The 17,624-nt window shown below is 45.2% G+C and overlaps 1 protein-coding gene across 8 annotated transcripts in view; it reads left to right on the top strand.

Annotated features, from left to right (window-relative positions):
- Positions 1-17,624, top strand: part of LOC134350427 (CAP-Gly domain-containing linker protein 4-like) — a 338,819-nt gene that overhangs the window by 85,812 nt on the left and 235,383 nt on the right. For all 8 annotated transcript variants that reach the window (XM_063055606.1, XM_063055612.1, XM_063055607.1 and 5 more), the window contains exon 6: positions 1,467-1,585. In XM_063055606.1, the coding sequence (XP_062911676.1) occupies positions 1,467-1,585 (119 nt within the window). The remainder of the gene's footprint in view (positions 1-1,466; positions 1,586-17,624) is intronic.

Below are 17,624 nucleotides of genomic sequence, written 5' to 3'. Positions count from 1 at the left end.
TAAGTTTGCTGATGATACAAAGGTTGGAGGTGTTGTGGATAGTATGGAGGGCTGTCAGAGGTTACAGTGGGACATTGATAGGATCTAAAACTGGGCTGAGAAGTGGCAGATGGAGTTCAACCCAGATAAGTGTGAAGTCGTTCATTTTGGTAGGACAAATATGATGGTAGAATATAGTATTAATGGTAAGACTCTTGGCCGTGTGGAGGATCAGAGGGATCTTGGGGTCTGAGTCCACAGGATGCTCAAAGCGGTTGCGCAGGTTGAATCTGTGGTTAAGGAGGCATACGGTGTATTGGCCTTCATCAATCGTGGAATTGAATTCAGGAGCCGAGAGGTAATGTTACAGCTATATAGGACCCTGGTCAGACCCCACTTGGAGTACTGTGCTCAGTTCTGGTCACCTCACTACAAGAAGGATGTGGAAACCATAGAAACATAGGTACATGGAGCTTAGTAAAATAGAGGGCTATGGGTAAGCCTAGTAATTTCTAAGGTAGGGACATGTTCGGCATAACTTTGTGGGCCAAAGGACCTGTATTGTGCTGTAGGATTTCTATGTTTCTATATATATATATATACACCAAAAATATAAATTAAAATATAAAATAAAAATATAATTTAAATAAGTGATGCAAAAAGAGAGGAAAATCTAGTAAGTTAGTGCACATGGGTTGTTCAGAAATCTGATGGCGGAGGGGAAGTTTCTTTTGAAATGCTGAGTGTGTGTTGTCATATTCCTATACCACCTCCTTGATGGTAGCAAGGAGAAGAGGGAATCTCCTAGGTGATGGGGAGGGGGGAGTGTGGTCCTTAATGATGGATGCCACCTTTTTGAGGCATTGCCTTTTAAAGATTGTGTTTTGAATAACCTCTATAGCCGTTGTTGGTACACCCCAAAACACCCTTTTTGGATCGAGATACTGACAACAGTAGGATGATAGGAATATGGGTGGGAGGTGTTTTTAATTTGTATAATCCAATATCTCTAAGTACATTAGAATAGATCTTCCATATGTCATCTGATCTTGTGAACTGGGTTTAAATGTCTCCAAAATAGTCAGTTTCCTCATGCTTATGGCCTATTTGGAGCTATTCGTCTTTTTTACAAATAAATCATGCAAAATATTCATTATTAGCGTTAATCCAAAATATTGTCATATGAAAATCAATGTGAAGAATCTATTTTGTATTTCATCACAAAATTATATTTCCTTTTCAAACCACAAAATAGTTGTGGGAAGAAAAGTATGCTTTATGAATTTGTGATATTCAGTTGCAATATTAGAATGTTTGGTGATGTCTGACCTCATGCTTACAAAAGTTGAAGATTAGTAAAAACTTTTCGGATTCATGATAATAATTTGAAGACAAAAAAATTAAAAAATAATCATCTAATGTTGATCTAACAATTTTGTTTGATTGAAACAGAATTTGATCATTTGTTTTGTACCTGTTATTGTCAGAAGTAGATGCCACCTGCAGTGACTTCAATTTTGGAACACCTTTACACATTGCAGCATCAAATCTTTGCTTGTCAGCTGTGAAATGTTTATTGGAACATGGAGCCAACCCTGTATTTAGGGTAAGAAACTAGTATTTTAGAATTCAAATAACCACTCTTTAGACATGGTAGTAATACACAAATTAACTTGTGAAAATATAACTGCAATGTTTTAGAGAATATTGAGAAATTAACAAATCTCTTAGAAATTAGTCTTTTATGAAGTAATTATTAGGAACGCAGCAGAATTCATTATGTGAATCACTTCAAAACTCAAGCAAGGTATTTGTGAAAAGGGTGAAGGAAATGGTAATACTGATAAAGTTGTCAGCAGGTGATAAAATAACATTGTGGACAGGGAGTAAAAGAGAACTACTTTTAATGTCATAATTGAACTTGGAGCAATTACAGTTTATGGCAATGGGGTAATAATGTTGTTTCTCTGCTATACATTTCACTGCTTTCATGAACATCATTTTTATCATTAAATGTATTATGAATGGAAAATTAAATATAAGGCAAGTTTGTGTGCATGAAAATGTAATAATTAGATATGAATTAGTAACTTTTTATTTTAAAAGCTTAGTTGATTTTATGATTCAGAAATAGCCCATTGTTTCCTTTTATTTTTCTCTTCCTTATATTCTCTTTTATAAATGCTTGAAGTGATGGAGCACAGTTAGCTTGCTAGAATTTATAGCTACTAAGTGTTTAAAGAAATAGGAAAACTTGAAAAAATAACATTAGATTTTGTGTAATACTTGGGATGCTCAAAAGAAAATTGGATAAATATAAGAAAGAAAAGATCAAGGGTATGAGAAAAAGAGTATTGGACTGACTGGATACTGTTGCCATGAGCCTTTTTCCATTCTCTTGGAATTCACCCTGTGGTACAACTCTAGCCAGTGGAAAGTTTTATCATTGATTCACCTTGACTTGAATTTTACTAAAGCTCACTAATGCCCCTCTCATTCAATACTGCTTTGGCGACCAGGAAAGTCACTGAAGCAAATACAGCATTGATAGTATGAAAATAATCCAGACAAATATTATTAGCTACCTGAAAACATTTGGGTATTAATACATAAATAAATCAGAGTTTTCTGTTGAAAGGATGATGTCAACTGCAAATTTACAGGTATCTGAATTTGCTGGTACAATAATCTCTTTTGTTAGTATTTAGACTCTAGTTTCTTATAAATTCTCCCCTTGTAACTTCCTGTATGTTTCCTATGTTTAAAATGAAGTGTGTGTGTGTTTTTTCCCCAATTAACTTCATGTTCTGAGAGTATTGATTTCCAGTGGAAAAGGAAACACCCTTTCCCACACTGATCTTTAGTTCTGCTAATTTTCTTGCATGTTTGTTTTATACCAGATTAGGTCCACGAGGGTATAACACAGTATGTTGATCCCTGTTTTTTTTAAAAATTTAGTTTCCATTTGCTGATATTCCCTCAGCAAGGTATTCTCTTTGTTCTTGGGCATCTTCCAACAAGGACAGAATGGTTAGATTTTCTAATGACATTTCCAAGGTCTTTTAGTTCTATAAGCCTTCTCACCCATTCATTAAAATCATGGTGGATTTGATCTTCCAACAGATCCACTTTCTTGCCTGTCCTTCATAATCCTTAATCCTACTGTGAACCAAGTACCTTTGTCTTGGCCTTGAATATATTTAGTTATTCTGTGTCTGCATTTATTCGGAGTAGAGACATAACCCTCCATTTTTCTATTATTCATGTGCCCGTCTAAGAGTTTTTTAAATGTCACTAATATATCTGACTCTACCTCCACTCCTGGCAGCGTGCTCCACGCACCCAACACGCACTGTGGCGGGGGGGGGGGGGTGTTGAACAACAACTTATCTCTGATATCGTCCCTATACATTTCTCCAATCAGCTTGAAATTATGTCACCTCGCATTCGTCATTTCCTCCCTGGGAAAAAGTCTGTGGTCACAAACATGAGAAAATCTGCAGATGCTGATAATCCAAAGAAACACACGCACAATGCTGGAGAAACTCAGCAGGCCAGGCAGCATCAGACTCCACCCTGATGAGTGGTCTTGGTCCGAAAAGTTGACTGTTCACTCTTTTCCATTGCGGATTGGTCTGCTGAGTTCCTCCAGCATTTTATGTGCTTTGCAAAGGTCTTTGGTTATCCACTCGATCCTATGCCTGTTATCATCTTGTACACCTCTTATCAAGTAATATAAGAGAAAAATCCCAGCACTCTGAACCTATCCTTGTAAAGCATGCTCTCTAATAGACAATAGCCAATAGGTGCAGGAGTAGGCCATTCGGCCCTTCGAGCCAGCACCACCATTCACTGTGATCATGGCTGATCATCCACAATCAGTACCTGCCTTCTCCCCATATCCCTTGACTCCGCTATCTTTAAGAGCTCTATCTCTTTCTTGAAAGAATCCAGAGGATTGGCCTCCACTGCCTTCTGAGGCAGAGCATTCCACAGATCCACAGATCCACAACCCTCTGTGTGAAGAAGTTTTACCTCAACTCCGTTCTAAATGGTCTACCCCTTATTCTTAAACTGTGGCTTCTGGTTCTGGACTCCCCCAACATCGGGAACATGTTTCCTGCCTCTAGCGTGTCTAATCCCTTAATAATCTTATATGTTTCAATCAGATCCCCTCTCATCCTTCTAAATTCCAGTGTATACAAGCCCTGTCGCTCCAATCTTCCAATATATGACATTCTTGCCATTGCTGGAATTAACCCAGTGAACCTACACTGCACTCCCTCCATAGCAAGAATGTCCTTCCTCAAATTTGGAGACCAAAACTGCACACAATATTCCAGGTGAGGTCTCACCAGGGCCTTGTACAACTGCAGAAGGACCTCTTTGCTCCTATACTCAACCCCCCTTGTTATGAAGGCCAACATGCCATTAGTTTTCTTCAATGCCTGCTGTACCTGTATGCTTACTTTCAGTGACTGATGAACAAGGACACCCAGATCTCATTGTACTTCCCGTTTTCCTAACTTGACACCATTCAGATTGTAATCTGCCTTCCTGTCCTTGCCACCAAATTGGATAACCTCACATTTATCCACATTAAACTGCATCTGCCATGCATCTGCCCACTCATCCAACGTGTCCAAGTCACCCTGCATTCTCATAACATCCTCCTCACATTTCACACTGTCACCCAGCTTTGTATCATCTGCAAATTTGCTCTAATGTTACTTTTAATCCCGTCATCTAAATCATTAATGTATGCTGACTCGGACTGATCCTGTTACTGCTATCCAAATGTGCCGCTATTTCATCTTTTATAATTGACTCCAGCATCTTCCCCACCACTGATGTCAGACTAACTGGCCTATAATTGCCTGTTTTCTCTCTCCCTCCTTTCTTAAAAAGTGGGATAACATCAGCTACCCTCCAATCCGCAGGAACTGATCCTGAATCTATAGAACATTAGAAAATGATTACCAATGCATCCACGATTTCTAGACCCACCTCCTTAAGTACCCTGGGATGCAGACCATCAGGCCCTGGGGATTTATCAGCCTTCAGTCCCATCAATTTACCCAACACCATTTTCTGCCTAATGTGAATTTCCTTCAGTTCCTTTGTTACCCTAGGTCCTCTGGCCTGTGGCGACCCACTTTCTACACAAGCGAACCGGCTCACAAAATAGCCCGCGTGCAGGGGGAGACTCTTGTAATGCACCTCTGACGTCATTTCCGCCCGGAGAGGGCTGGAAGGGAACTGCTTATAAGCCAGGGCCACGAAGTTTGAATAAACGAGTCTCGAGTGCGACTTACAGACTACGTGTCGTTATTTCTAGCTTTGTGTGTAGCGCATCGCTATATTGGTGACCCTGACGGTCCAAACGGGATTTGGACCAAAGATGATCGACTCTTCTTCATCTGTTCACACAGTTTCGCTAAAACTGCCAACTTTCTGGACGCTGCGACCACGTGTGTGGTTTGACCAAGCAGAAGCCCAGTTCCAGATTCAGCAGATATCTTTGGATTCCACACATTACTATTATGTGGTGAGCTCCCTTGACCAGGAGACAGCCGCACGGGTTGGGGATTTCATACAGTCACCCCCCAAAGAAGGCAAATATGCAGCATTCAAAGCGCTGCTCTTAGAGACCTTTGGCTTCTCACAGTGTGAGCGAGGTGCCTGCTTGCTGCACCTGGACGGTTTGGGAGACAGGCTGCCGTCAGCATTAATGAGCGAGATGCTGGCCCTGGCTGAAGGACACAAGCCCTGCCTCATGTTTGAGCAGGTGTTCCTTGAACAACTGCCCGAGGACATACATCTGCTGCTGACCGACACAGATTTCAGTGACCCCCAGAAGTGGCGGCCCGGTCAGACGTGCTGTGGAAATCCAAGAGGGAGAGCAGGGCGTCCGTCGGACAGATTACCAAGCCACGCGCCCAACAGCAGGCCAATGAACAGTGGTGTTTCTACCAGCAGCGGTGGGGCACAGAAGTCTGCCGTTGTCGCCCGCCCTGCAAGTTCCCAGGAAACACCAGGGCCAGCCGCCGCTAATGGCTACGGCGGCTGGCCACCAGGACAGCCTCCTGTATGTCTGGGACAAACAGTCGGGACCCTGCTTCTTGGTCGACACTGGAACGGAGATCAGTGTCTTACCCCCGACAGGGTATGACACCCGCAACAGGGCGACGGGACTCACCCTGAGGGCCGCAAACGGCAACACGATTCGGACCTACGGCACCCGCACAGTGCAGCTACAGTTCGGCGCCAGTCAGTTCATGTGGGACTTCACACTGGCCACCGTGGCCCAACCACTCCTGGGGGCGGACTTCTTGCGAGCCCACAGCCTGCTGGTTGACTTGCAAGGGAAAAGACTGGTCCATGCCAGGACTTTCCAGACATTCTCCCTGGGTGAAGCCAAGTTGCCGGCCCCACACCTGGACTCCAGCACGCTGTCTGACAACGAATTCACCAGAATCCTGGCGGACTTTCCATCGGTTCCGGCACCGCAGTTCACGGCAGCCATGCCCAGACACGGAGCACAGCACCACATTCCGACCCAGGGACCACCCCTCCATGCCTGTGCACGAAGGCTCCCCCCGGACAAGCTCCGCCTGGCGAAGGAGGAGTTCAAGAGGATGAAGGAATTAGGGATCGTACGGCAGTCCGACAGCCCATGGGCCTCCACTTGCACATGGTGCCCAAAGCAGCTGGGAGCTGGAGACCATGCAGCGACTACCGCAGACTGAACAAGGCTACAACTCCAGACCGTTACCCCGTGCTGCACATACAGGACTTTGCAGCAAACCTGAATGGGCAAGCATCTTTTCCAAAGTAGACCTCGTCCGGGGGTACCATCAAATTCCGGTACACTCTGAAGACATCCCCAAAACAGCACATATCACCCTGTTTGGCCTGTTCAAATTCCTCCGAATGCCGTTCGGCCTGAAGAATGCCGCACAGACGTTCCAGCGACTAATGGATGTGGTGGGACACGACCTGGACTTTGCGTTCATCTATTTGGACGACATCTTCATAGCCAGCAGTAGTCGTCAGGAGCATCTGTCACACCTCCGCCAGCTCCACTCCCGCCTGAGTGATTTCGGCGTCACGATCAACCCGGCCAAATGTCAGTTCGGACTCGACACCATCGAATTCCTGGGCCACAGGATTACCAAAGATGGGGCAACACCTCTGCCCGCCAAGGTAGACGCGATCCGCCACTTCATCCGGCCCAACATAGTCAAAGGCCTGCTGGAGTTCGTTGGTATGGTGAACTTCTACCACTGCTTCCTCCCCTCAGCAGCCCATATCATGTGCCCTTTGTTCACTCTGATGTTGGGTAAAGGCAGGACATTACTTGGGACAAAGAGGCCGTGGCCGCTTTCGTTGAAGCCAAGGAAGCCTTGGCAGACGCCACGATGCTGGTGCACCCCAGAACGGACGTTCCAACTGCCCTCATAGTGGACGCATCCAACACTGCAGTCGGTGGGGTGCTGGAGCAACTCATCGAGGGGCGCTGGCAACCCCTGGCGTTCTTCAGCAGGCAGCTACGGCCACCCGGACTCAAGTACAGTGCCTTCGACCGGGAGCTGTTGGCACTATATCTGGCAATCCGGCATTTCAGGTACTTCTTAGAAGGCAGGCCGTTCACCGCATTCACGGACCACAAACCATTGACCTTCGTGTTCACGAAGGTGTCCGATCCCTGGTCGGCCCGCCAGCAGCGACATCTCCGAGTACATGATGGACATCCAGCATGTCTCGGGAAAGGACAACATCATGGCAGACGCACTCTCCAGACCAACTATCCAGGCCCTGTCCCAGGGGGTGGACGATGCAGCACTGGTGGAGGCGCAGCAGGCAGACAACGAGATGCCCAGCTACAGGACCGCAGTCTCTGGTTTGCAGCTGCAAGACTTCCTCGTAGGCCCAGGTGAGAGGACCCTCCTGTGTGACGTGGCTACTGGCCAACCTCGCTCCATCGTCCCAGCAGCCTGGCGGCGGCGAGTTTTCAACTCCATACACGGCTTGGCACACCCATCTATCAGGACACCTGTCCAGATGGTCTCCAGCAAGTTCGTGTGAAACATAGAAACATAGAAAATAGGTGCAGGAGTAGGCCATTCGGCCCTTCGAGCCTGCACCGCCATTCAGTATGATCATGGCTGATCATCCAACTCAGAACCCTGCACCAGCCTTCCCTCCATACCCCCTGATCCCTTCAGCCACAATGGCCATGTCTAACTCCCTCTTAAATATAGCCAATGAACTGGCCTCAACTGTTTCCTGTGGCAGAGAATTCTACAGATTCACCACTCTCTGTGTGAAGAAGTTTTTCCTAATCTCGGTCCTAAAAGGCTTCCCCTGTATCCTCAAACTGTGACCCCTCGTTCTGGACTTACCCAACATCGGGAACAATCTTCCTGCATCTAGACTGTCCAATCCCTTTAGGATTTTATACGTTTCAATCAGATCCCCCCTCAATCTTCTGAATTCCAACAAGTATAAGCCTAGTTCATCCAGTCTTTCATCATATGAAAGTCCTGCCATCCCAGGAATCAATCTGGTGAACCTTCTTTGTACTCCCTCTATGGCAAGGATGTCTTTCCTCAGATTAGGGGTCCAAAACTGCACACAATACTCCAGGTGTGGTCTCACCAAGGCCTTGTACAACTGCAGTAGTACCTCCCTGCTCCTGTACTCGAATCTTCTTGCCAGCATACCATTCGCCTTTTTCACCGCCTGCTGTACCTGCATGCCCACTTTCAATGACTGGTGTATAATGACACCCAGGTCTCGTTGCACCTCCCCTTTTCCTAATCGGCCACCATTCAGATAATAATCTGTTTTCCTGTTTTTGCTACCAAAGTGGATAACTTCACATTTATCCACATTAAATTGCATCTGCCATGAATTTGCCCACTCACCTAACCTATCCAAGTCACCCTGCATCCTCTTAGCATCCTTCTCACAGCTAACACTGCTGCCCAGCTTCGTGTCATCCGCAAACTTGGAGATGCTGCATTTAATTCCCTCATCCAAGTCATTAATATATATTGTAAACAACTGGGGTCCCAGCACTGAGCCTTGTGGTACCCTACTAGTCACTGCCTGCCATTCTGAAAAGGTCCCGTTTATTCCCACTCTTTGCTTCCTGTCTGCCAACCAATTCTCTATCCACATCAATACCTTACCCCCAATACCGTGTGCTTTAAGTTTGCACACTAATCTCCTGTGTGGGACCTTGTCAAAAGCCTTTTGAAAATCCAAATATACCACATCCACTGGTTCTCTCCTATCCACTCTACTAGTTACATCCTCAAAATTTCTATGAGATTCGTCAGACATGATTTTCCTTTCACAAATCCATGCTGACTTTGTCCGATGATTTCACCGCTTTCCAAATGTGCTGTTATCACATCTTTGATAACTGACTCTAGCAGTTTCCCCACCACCGATGTTAGGCTAACTGGTCTATAATTCCCTGGTTTCTCTCTCCCTCCTTTTTTAAAAAGTGGGGTTACATTCACCACCTCCAATCCTCAGGAACTAGTCCAGAATCTAAAGAGTTTTGAAAAATTATCACTAATGCATCCACTATTTCTTGGGCTACTTCCTTAAGCACTTAAGCACGTGTGGCACGGACTTCGCAAACAGGTCAGCGAATGGGCCAAAACGTGCACTCAGTGCCAAACAGCCAAGGTGCAGCGGCATTCCAAAGCCCCACCGCAGCAGTTCAAACCCACCCGCCGGAGGTTCGACCACATTCATGTGGTTATCGGGGGGCCCCTGCCATTGTGCAAGGAGCGCGGTACCTCCTAACTATGGTAGACCAGTTCATGAGATGGCCAGAGGTGGTCCCGCTCAACGACACCACCGCCGATTCCTGCGCCTGAGTGCTGATTGCAAACTGGGTAGCACGCTTCGGGATACCGGCCCACATTACCTCTGACAGAGGTGCCCAGTTCACCTCCAGCCTGTGGTTGGCTGTGGCCAGCCTGTTGGGAACACAATTACACCACACAACTGCCTACCACCCACAGTCGAACGGACTAGTGGAACGCTTCCACCGTCACTTGAAGTCGGCTCTCATGGCCTGCCTGAAAGGGCCTAACTGGGTGGACGATCTTCCCTGGGTCCTGCTTGGAATCCGCACAGCACCCAAAGAGGATCTGCACACCTCGTCGGCTGAGCTGGTGTACGGCACACCCCTGGTCGTCCCAGGAGAGTTCATACCAGCCTCATGGGGGCAAGACGAAGAACCTGCAGCAGTTCTGGACAGACTACGCAAAAGGCTCGGCAACCTGCCCCCCGTACCGACTTCACAGCACGGACAGATCCCGACCTGCGTACCCAAAGACCTGTAGAACTGTAAGTTTGTATTCGTACGAAGGGGCGCACACCGGGCACTGCTACAGTGGACGTACGAGGGGCTGCTCAAGGTGATCAGGAACAACAGGTCCACGTACATTCTGGACATTGGAGGGAAAGAGGAGGTTTTCACGGTGGACCAACTCAAACCGGCCCATGTGGACTTGGCGCAGTCAGTTGAGGTTCAGGCACTGTGGCGCAGAGGCAGACAGCCCAAACAGAGACTGATCCAGGCTGTGGACATTGAGGGTGTATCGCTGGTTCTGGGGTGGGGGGGGTTATGTGGCGACCCACTTTCTACACAAGTGAACTGGCTCACAAAATAGCCCGCGCGCGGGGAAAGATTTTTGTAATGCACCTCTGATGTCATTTCTACCTGGAGAGGGCTGGAAGGGAACTGCTTAAAAGCCAGTGCCGCAAAGTTTGAATAAACGAGTCTCGAGTGCGACTTACAGACTACGTGTCATTATTTCTAGCTCTGTGTGTAGCACATCGCTACAGGCCACTATTACATCTGGGAGATTGTTTGTGTCTTCCCAAGTGAAGATATATCCAAAGTACCTGTTCAGCTCGTCTGCCATTTCCTTGTTCCCCATAATAATTTCACCCGTTTCTGTCTTCAAGGGCCCAACTTTGGTCTTAACTAATTTTTTCCTCTTCACGTACCTGAAGAAGCCTTTACTATCCTCCTATATATTCTTGGTTAGCTTACCTTCGTACCTCATCTTTTCCCCCCGTATTGCCTTTTTAGTTATCTTCTGTTGCTCCTTAAAAGTCTCACAATCCTCTGGCTTCCTGCTCATCTTTGCTATGTTATACTTCCTCTCTTTTATTTTTATACTGTCCTTGACTTCCCTTGTCATCCTCGGTGGCCCCTTACTCCCTTTAGCATCTTTCTTCCTCTTTGGAATGAACTGATCCTGCACCACCTGTATTATTCCCAGAAATACCTGCCATTGTTGTTCCACTGTCATCCCTGCTAGGGTGTCTTTCCAGTCAACTTCGGCCAGCTCCTCCCTCATGGGTCCATAGTCCCCTTTCTTCAACTGTAATACTGACACTTCCGATTTTCCCTTTTCCCTCTTAAATTGTAGATTAAAACTTATCATATTATGGTCACTACCTTCTAATGGCTCCTTTACCTCGAGTTCCTTTATCAAATCTGGCTCATTACACAACACTAAATCCAGAATTGCCTTCTCCCTGGTAGGCTCTAATACAAGCTGCTCTAAGAATCCATCTCTGAGGCATTCCACAAACTCCGTTTGGTGGGGTCCAGTACCAACCTAATTTTCCCAGTCTACCTGCATGTTGAAATCCCCCATAACAACCGTAGTATTACCTTTGCGACGTGCCAATTTTAACTCTTGATTTAACTTGCACCCTATATCCAGGCTACTGTTTGGGGGCCTGGAGATAACTCTCATTGGGGTCTTTTTGCCCTTAGAATTTCTCAGTTCTATCCATACTGACTCTACATCTCCGGATTCTATGCCCCCCCTTGCAAGTGACTGAATTTCATTCCTTACCAACAGAGCCACCCCACCCCCTCTGCCATCCTGTCTGTCCTTTTGATAGGATGTATCCCTGAATATTCATTTCCCAACCCTGGTCCTCTTTCATAATCTAGGCAGCATCTTGATAAATCTCCTCTGCACCCCTTCTTATACTTCCACATCCTTCCTATAATGAGCCAACCAACCATAACTGAACACAATATTCCCGAAGTGTGGTCTAACCAGGATTTTATAGAACATAGAACATAGAACAGTACAGCACAGTACAGGCCCTTCGGCCCACAATGTTGTGCCAACCCTTGAACCCTGCCTCCCATATAACCCCCCCACCTTAAATTCCTCCATATACCTGTCAAGTAGTCTCTTAAATTTCTCTAGTGTATTTGCCTCCATCACTGACTCAGTCACCAATCACTCTCTGAGTAAAAAACCTTCCTCTAATATCCCCCTTGAACTTCCCACCCCTTACCTTAAATCTATGTCCTCTTGTATTGAGCAGTGGTGCCCTGGGGAAGAGGTGCTGGCTATCCACTCTATCTATTCCTCTTAAAATCTTGTATATCGTCTCCTCTCATCCTCCTCCTCTCCAGAGAGTAAAGCCCTAGCTCCCTTAATCTCTGATCATAATGCATACTCTCTAAACCAGGCAGCATCCTGGTAAATCTCCTCTACCTTTTGCAATGCTTCCACATCCTTCCTATAGTGAGGTGACCAGAACTGGACACAGTACTGCAAGTGTGGCCTAACCAGAGTTTTATAGAGCTGCATCATTACCCCGTGACTCTTAAACTCTATCCCTCGACTTATGAAAGCTGACACTCCATAAGCTTTCTTAACTACCCTATCTACCTGTGAGGCAACTTTCAGGGATCTGTGGACTTGTACCCCCAGATCTCTCTGCTCCTCCACACTACCAAGTATCCTGCCATTTACTTTGTACTCTGCCTTGGAGTTTATCCTTCCAAAGTGTACCACCTCACACTTCTCCAGGTTGAACTCCATCTGCCATTTCTCAGCCCACTTCTGCATCTTATGAATGTCTCTCTGCAATCTTTGACAATCCTCTACACTATCCACAACACCACCAACCTTTGTGTCATCTGCAAACTTGCCGACCCGCCCTTCTACCCCCACATCCAGGTCGTTAATAAAAATCATGAAAAGTAGAGGTCCCAGAACCGATCCTTGTGGGACACCACTAGTCACAACCCTCCAATCCAAATGTGCTCCTTCCACTACGACCCTCTGCTTTCTGCAGGCAAGCCAATTCTTCAACTTTACCTTGTTTGTGGCTCTTGAATTCAATCTCCTTACTATGAAGGCCAATACATACACCTTCTTAACAACACGATCAACTTGCGTGGCAACTTTGTGGGATCTATGGATGTGGATCCAAGATCCCTCTGTTCCTCCACACTGATGGCAGAATCCTGCCATTAACTCTATAGTCTGCCTTCAAATTCAACCTTTTAAAGTGAATCACTTCAAACTTTTCAAGGTTAAACTTAATCTGTTGCTTCTCAGCCAAGTTCTACACCCTGTCAATGTCCTGTTGTAACCTATGATAATCCTCACTATCTACAACTCCACCAACCTTCATGTCATCTGCAAACTTACTGCTGTAACTCACCCTTCCACTTCCTCATCCAACCATATATAAAAATCACAAGGAGCAGTGGTCCCAGAAGAAATCCCTGCAGAACACCATTGCTCACCGCCCTCCAAGCAGAAAGCACTTCATCTGCAACCACCCTTTGCCTTCTATGGCTAAGCCAATTGTGAATCCACACAGCCAAGTTTACCTGGATCCCATGCCTCCTGACTTTCTCAATGAGCCTACCACGGGGAACCTTATCAAAACATCTTACTAAAATCCATATGTACCACATTGGCTGCTCATGTTTATAAGGCAAAAGCTGCCCCACACAAAGCCATGCTGACTGTCCCTAATTAGACTATACTTCTCCAAATACTCGTAAGTCCTGTCTCTAAGAATCTTCTCCAATAATTTCTTGCTACCAGGGTAAGACTCACTGGTCTTTAATTCCCAGGGTGTGCCTACTTCTTTCCTACACAGAGAATTAACATTTTTTAACCATGACTACTTCTTTTACTCAATTTAAACCAATGCTGTATTGTCTTATTTACCATTACCCCTTGTGTATATCTCATAATGGCCATTTATTTCTATTAGTTCCTTCATGTTATGAGAGCTGTGTGCATTCAGACTAAAAGCCTTTTGTTTGTTTTTTTTAAACCATTTTTTCGTCTGACTCAAGTTGTAATATAAGATGTCTGTCACAAGAGGTCAGCATTAAACTGGAAGTGAATTGCAGATTATTTGATGGTATCAGACAATGCACACTGCTGAATTTTGCCTTTTCTTCCCCCTTGGTCATATGCTTAAATGTCTTCTGTTTCAATTACACACTGAACTGCAAGAAAAAAAAAATCACAATAATGGTAGTAAGAGCCCTGGTATCTTTGCAATTTAATTTGTTTTTGTGAGCCACATTTGAGTAAAATTGCACAAGGCCGTTACATGGTGCGTGGTGCAATAAATATAGGGTGGGTGAACTTGTATTGCATTTTTGTGGCTGTTTGTAAATGAACTTGGTAATCTGCCTGCATGAAACACATTTTCAGTGATTGAAGGGTGAGAAATCTGTGAACTCAGCTTCAAGGGATCCTACTGTCCTTAAAAAAGACATAGCTACAAAGGGTTTATTCTGCCCTGCGATTCCCGGAGTAGCTGCAACACAGATTAATGAGGGATATCAAATTTTCTGATGTAGCAGATGAGACAGAGAAATTCAGCAGCATGGATTTGCTTATCTTCTGGGAGATAGGTACTCAGAGAAAATTTCCCAAAGCTTTTGAAAGAAGACTTGTCTGCAGTGCAGTAAATACGTTCACCCAAGATGCTAATGGATTTTACTGTAATTTGTTTGCTTTTGTTTATGCCTATTAACCTTTTTCTTTCTTTCTGTTGCTGAGGTTTGTCAGAGATATCACTGATTTCAGTCACTCAAAATGAGATGTACTTTCTCTCAACTTTACAAGCATCTAAAATGCACTGAATTTGATATTAGTTTGATGATTTTGAATGGTCTGCACTAGATTCAGCAAGTGCTATGGATAGGCATGGTGAGCTTCTGCAGCAACTTCACAGGTAGAGACTTAATTGTTGAAGATTTCAAGTTCAAGTTTATTGTCTATAAAACTGTACACATGTATACTGCCCAACGAAACAATGACAATGTATGTACCACGGTGCACAACACGGTACATAAAACTCATACACAACATGTAAATAATATTGCCATAAATAAGTTGACAAATACTCTGGTGCATTTATGATACAAGCTAAAAAGTAAACGGTATACAGCCACTGATGTTTCATGCGTAATGTAACTTGGATGGTGGCAGGGAGATGAGTAGTCTCACAGCCTGGGGAAAAGAAGCTGTTTCCTATCCTAACAGTTCTTGCCTTAATGCTTTGGTACCCCTGCCTGATGGTAAGGAGTCAGAGATTGTTGGATGCATGGGAGGGAACACTGACAATGCTAAGGGCCCTACATATGCAGTGCTCCTGATAAATATCTCTGAAGGGTGAAAGAGAGACTGCAGTCAGCCTCTTAGCAGTCCTTGCAATCCTTTGTATGGACTTGTGGTCAGATGGCTTGCAATTCCCGTACCAGACTGTGAAGCTGCTGGTCAAAACACTCTCAATGATGCTCCTGCAAACATTATTTAGAATGATGGGGAGACCCTTGCTCACCTCAGTGTCCTGTGGAAGTGGAGACACTGCTGTGCTTTCTTCACCAAAGAGGTGGTGTTGAGGGACCAGTGAGATTGTCCATTATGTGCACTCGCAGAAACTTTGTGCTCCTAACTCTTGTCTATGGAAGAGCTGTTTATGTGCAGTGAAAAGGGGTCAGCCTACACCTTCCTAAAGTCCACAATCATCTCTGGTCTTGTCCACGTTGAGAGTGAAGCTGTCAAGGGTCGCATCATTGCACCAGCTGTTCTACCTCCTCTCTGTACGTTGCCTCGTCGTCAACATCGTTGATAAGGCTAGCCATTGTTGCATCATCAGTGAACTTGATTCAATTTGATCTAGATTTAGCAACAGAGTGATGCGTCTGCAACATAAACAGCAGTGGACTAAGCACGCAGCCCTTGGGGGCAGCATGATGAAATTGGAAATGCTGCTGTCAACATGTACTGACTGTGGTCTTTCTATTATGAAGTCCAAGATACAGTTACAGAGAGAAGTGTTGACACTCTGTCTTGATGCAGGGTCTCAACCTGAAATGTTGAGTATCCTTTTGCTTCTACAGATGCTGCCTGATCACTGAGTTCTTTCAGCAATTTCATTCTGTGTATTCTATCTGAGTGCAGGAATGAAATGAAGATCCTGGTACATAGTGTCATGACAAGCTTTCCCACATTGTCAGCAAATCAAAAGAGCTAGCCATTGACTCAAGGAAGGGGAGAAGTGCACATGCACCAACGGAACTGACATTGAGAGGATTGAGAGCTTCAAGTTCCAAGGAGGTGAACGTCATCAAATGCTTTTCCTGGTCAACAACATGGCCTAGAAAGCCTCCTTGCATCGCAACTTCCCTAGGAGGCTAAAGAAATTTGGCATGTCCCCCGTTGACCTTTACCACTTTTTATTGATGCACTATAGAAAGTACCCTATCTGGATACATCGTGGCTTGGTATAGCAACTCTCTGCACGTGACTGCAAGAAACTGCAGAGAGTTGTGGATACAGCTCAGCACATCAAGGAAACCAGCCTCCCTTCTATGGATTCTATTTATTCTTCTTGCTGCTTTCTTCAGTAAAGCAGCCACCATAATTAAAGACCCTACCCACCTCAGATTTTCTCTCTTCTCCCCTCTCCCACTGGGCAGAAGATATAATAGCCTGAAAGCCTACCAGGCTTAAAAACAGCTGTTATACAGACCTGCAATGGTTCCCTGGTACTGTAGGATTTTGTGAATAAAACATGTGAAAGTCATTTTATGTGCTTAACAAAAGCCACAGCTATTTACTTCCATTATGAACAAACCAAAAATCAGCTGCCTTATGTCAGGCATTGTCTCTTAAAGTGAACACATCTTCTCAATGGCAGTGTTTGTGAATTATGTAGAACAGTTTCTCTTATGAACAGAATGTGTCGTCTGTGTCACCCATTTCATTACCCTACTCAGACCAGCCCCACACCCCGGAATTCACCAAAACTGCCATTGTGAATCTGTCTGGTGTGCATAAGGGGTGCCCAGCTCGGGTCCCATACTCAGTGTAAGTTTCTTACTCAGAGAGTGGTGAGTGCGTGGAATGGGCTGCCGGCAACAGTGGTGGAGATGGATACAATAGGGTCTTTTAAGAGACTTTTGGGTAGGTACATGGAGCTTAGAAAAATAGAGGGGTATTGGTAAGCCTAGTATTTTCTAAGGTAGGGACATGTTTGGCACAACTTTGTGGGCCGAAGGGCCTGTATTGTGCTGTAGGTTTTCTATGTTTCTATGTTTTACTCAAGCATGTGTTGAGAATTTACCCAGCAAGTGAGTGAATTCACTTCTGGTGGTGCATGCGCTGGACAGAGTCATCGTGGGGAACTTACTGGGGGAGGGGAACATTGACTCAGACCATGAGAAGCCTGCATAAGGCATGAACTTACTGGGGTATAAGGGTAATGATGCAAAGTTCTTTGTGCTCACAAGCTGGTAGTGGTTAAGATCT

The sequence above is a fragment of the Mobula hypostoma genome, chromosome 8 (assembly GCF_963921235.1).
Source record: "Mobula hypostoma chromosome 8, sMobHyp1.1, whole genome shotgun sequence".
Lineage (NCBI taxonomy): Eukaryota > Metazoa > Chordata > Chondrichthyes > Myliobatiformes > Myliobatidae > Mobula > Mobula hypostoma.
Note: the sequence above shows the minus strand (reverse complement) of the source record. Positions and strands in the feature narration are given on the sequence as shown.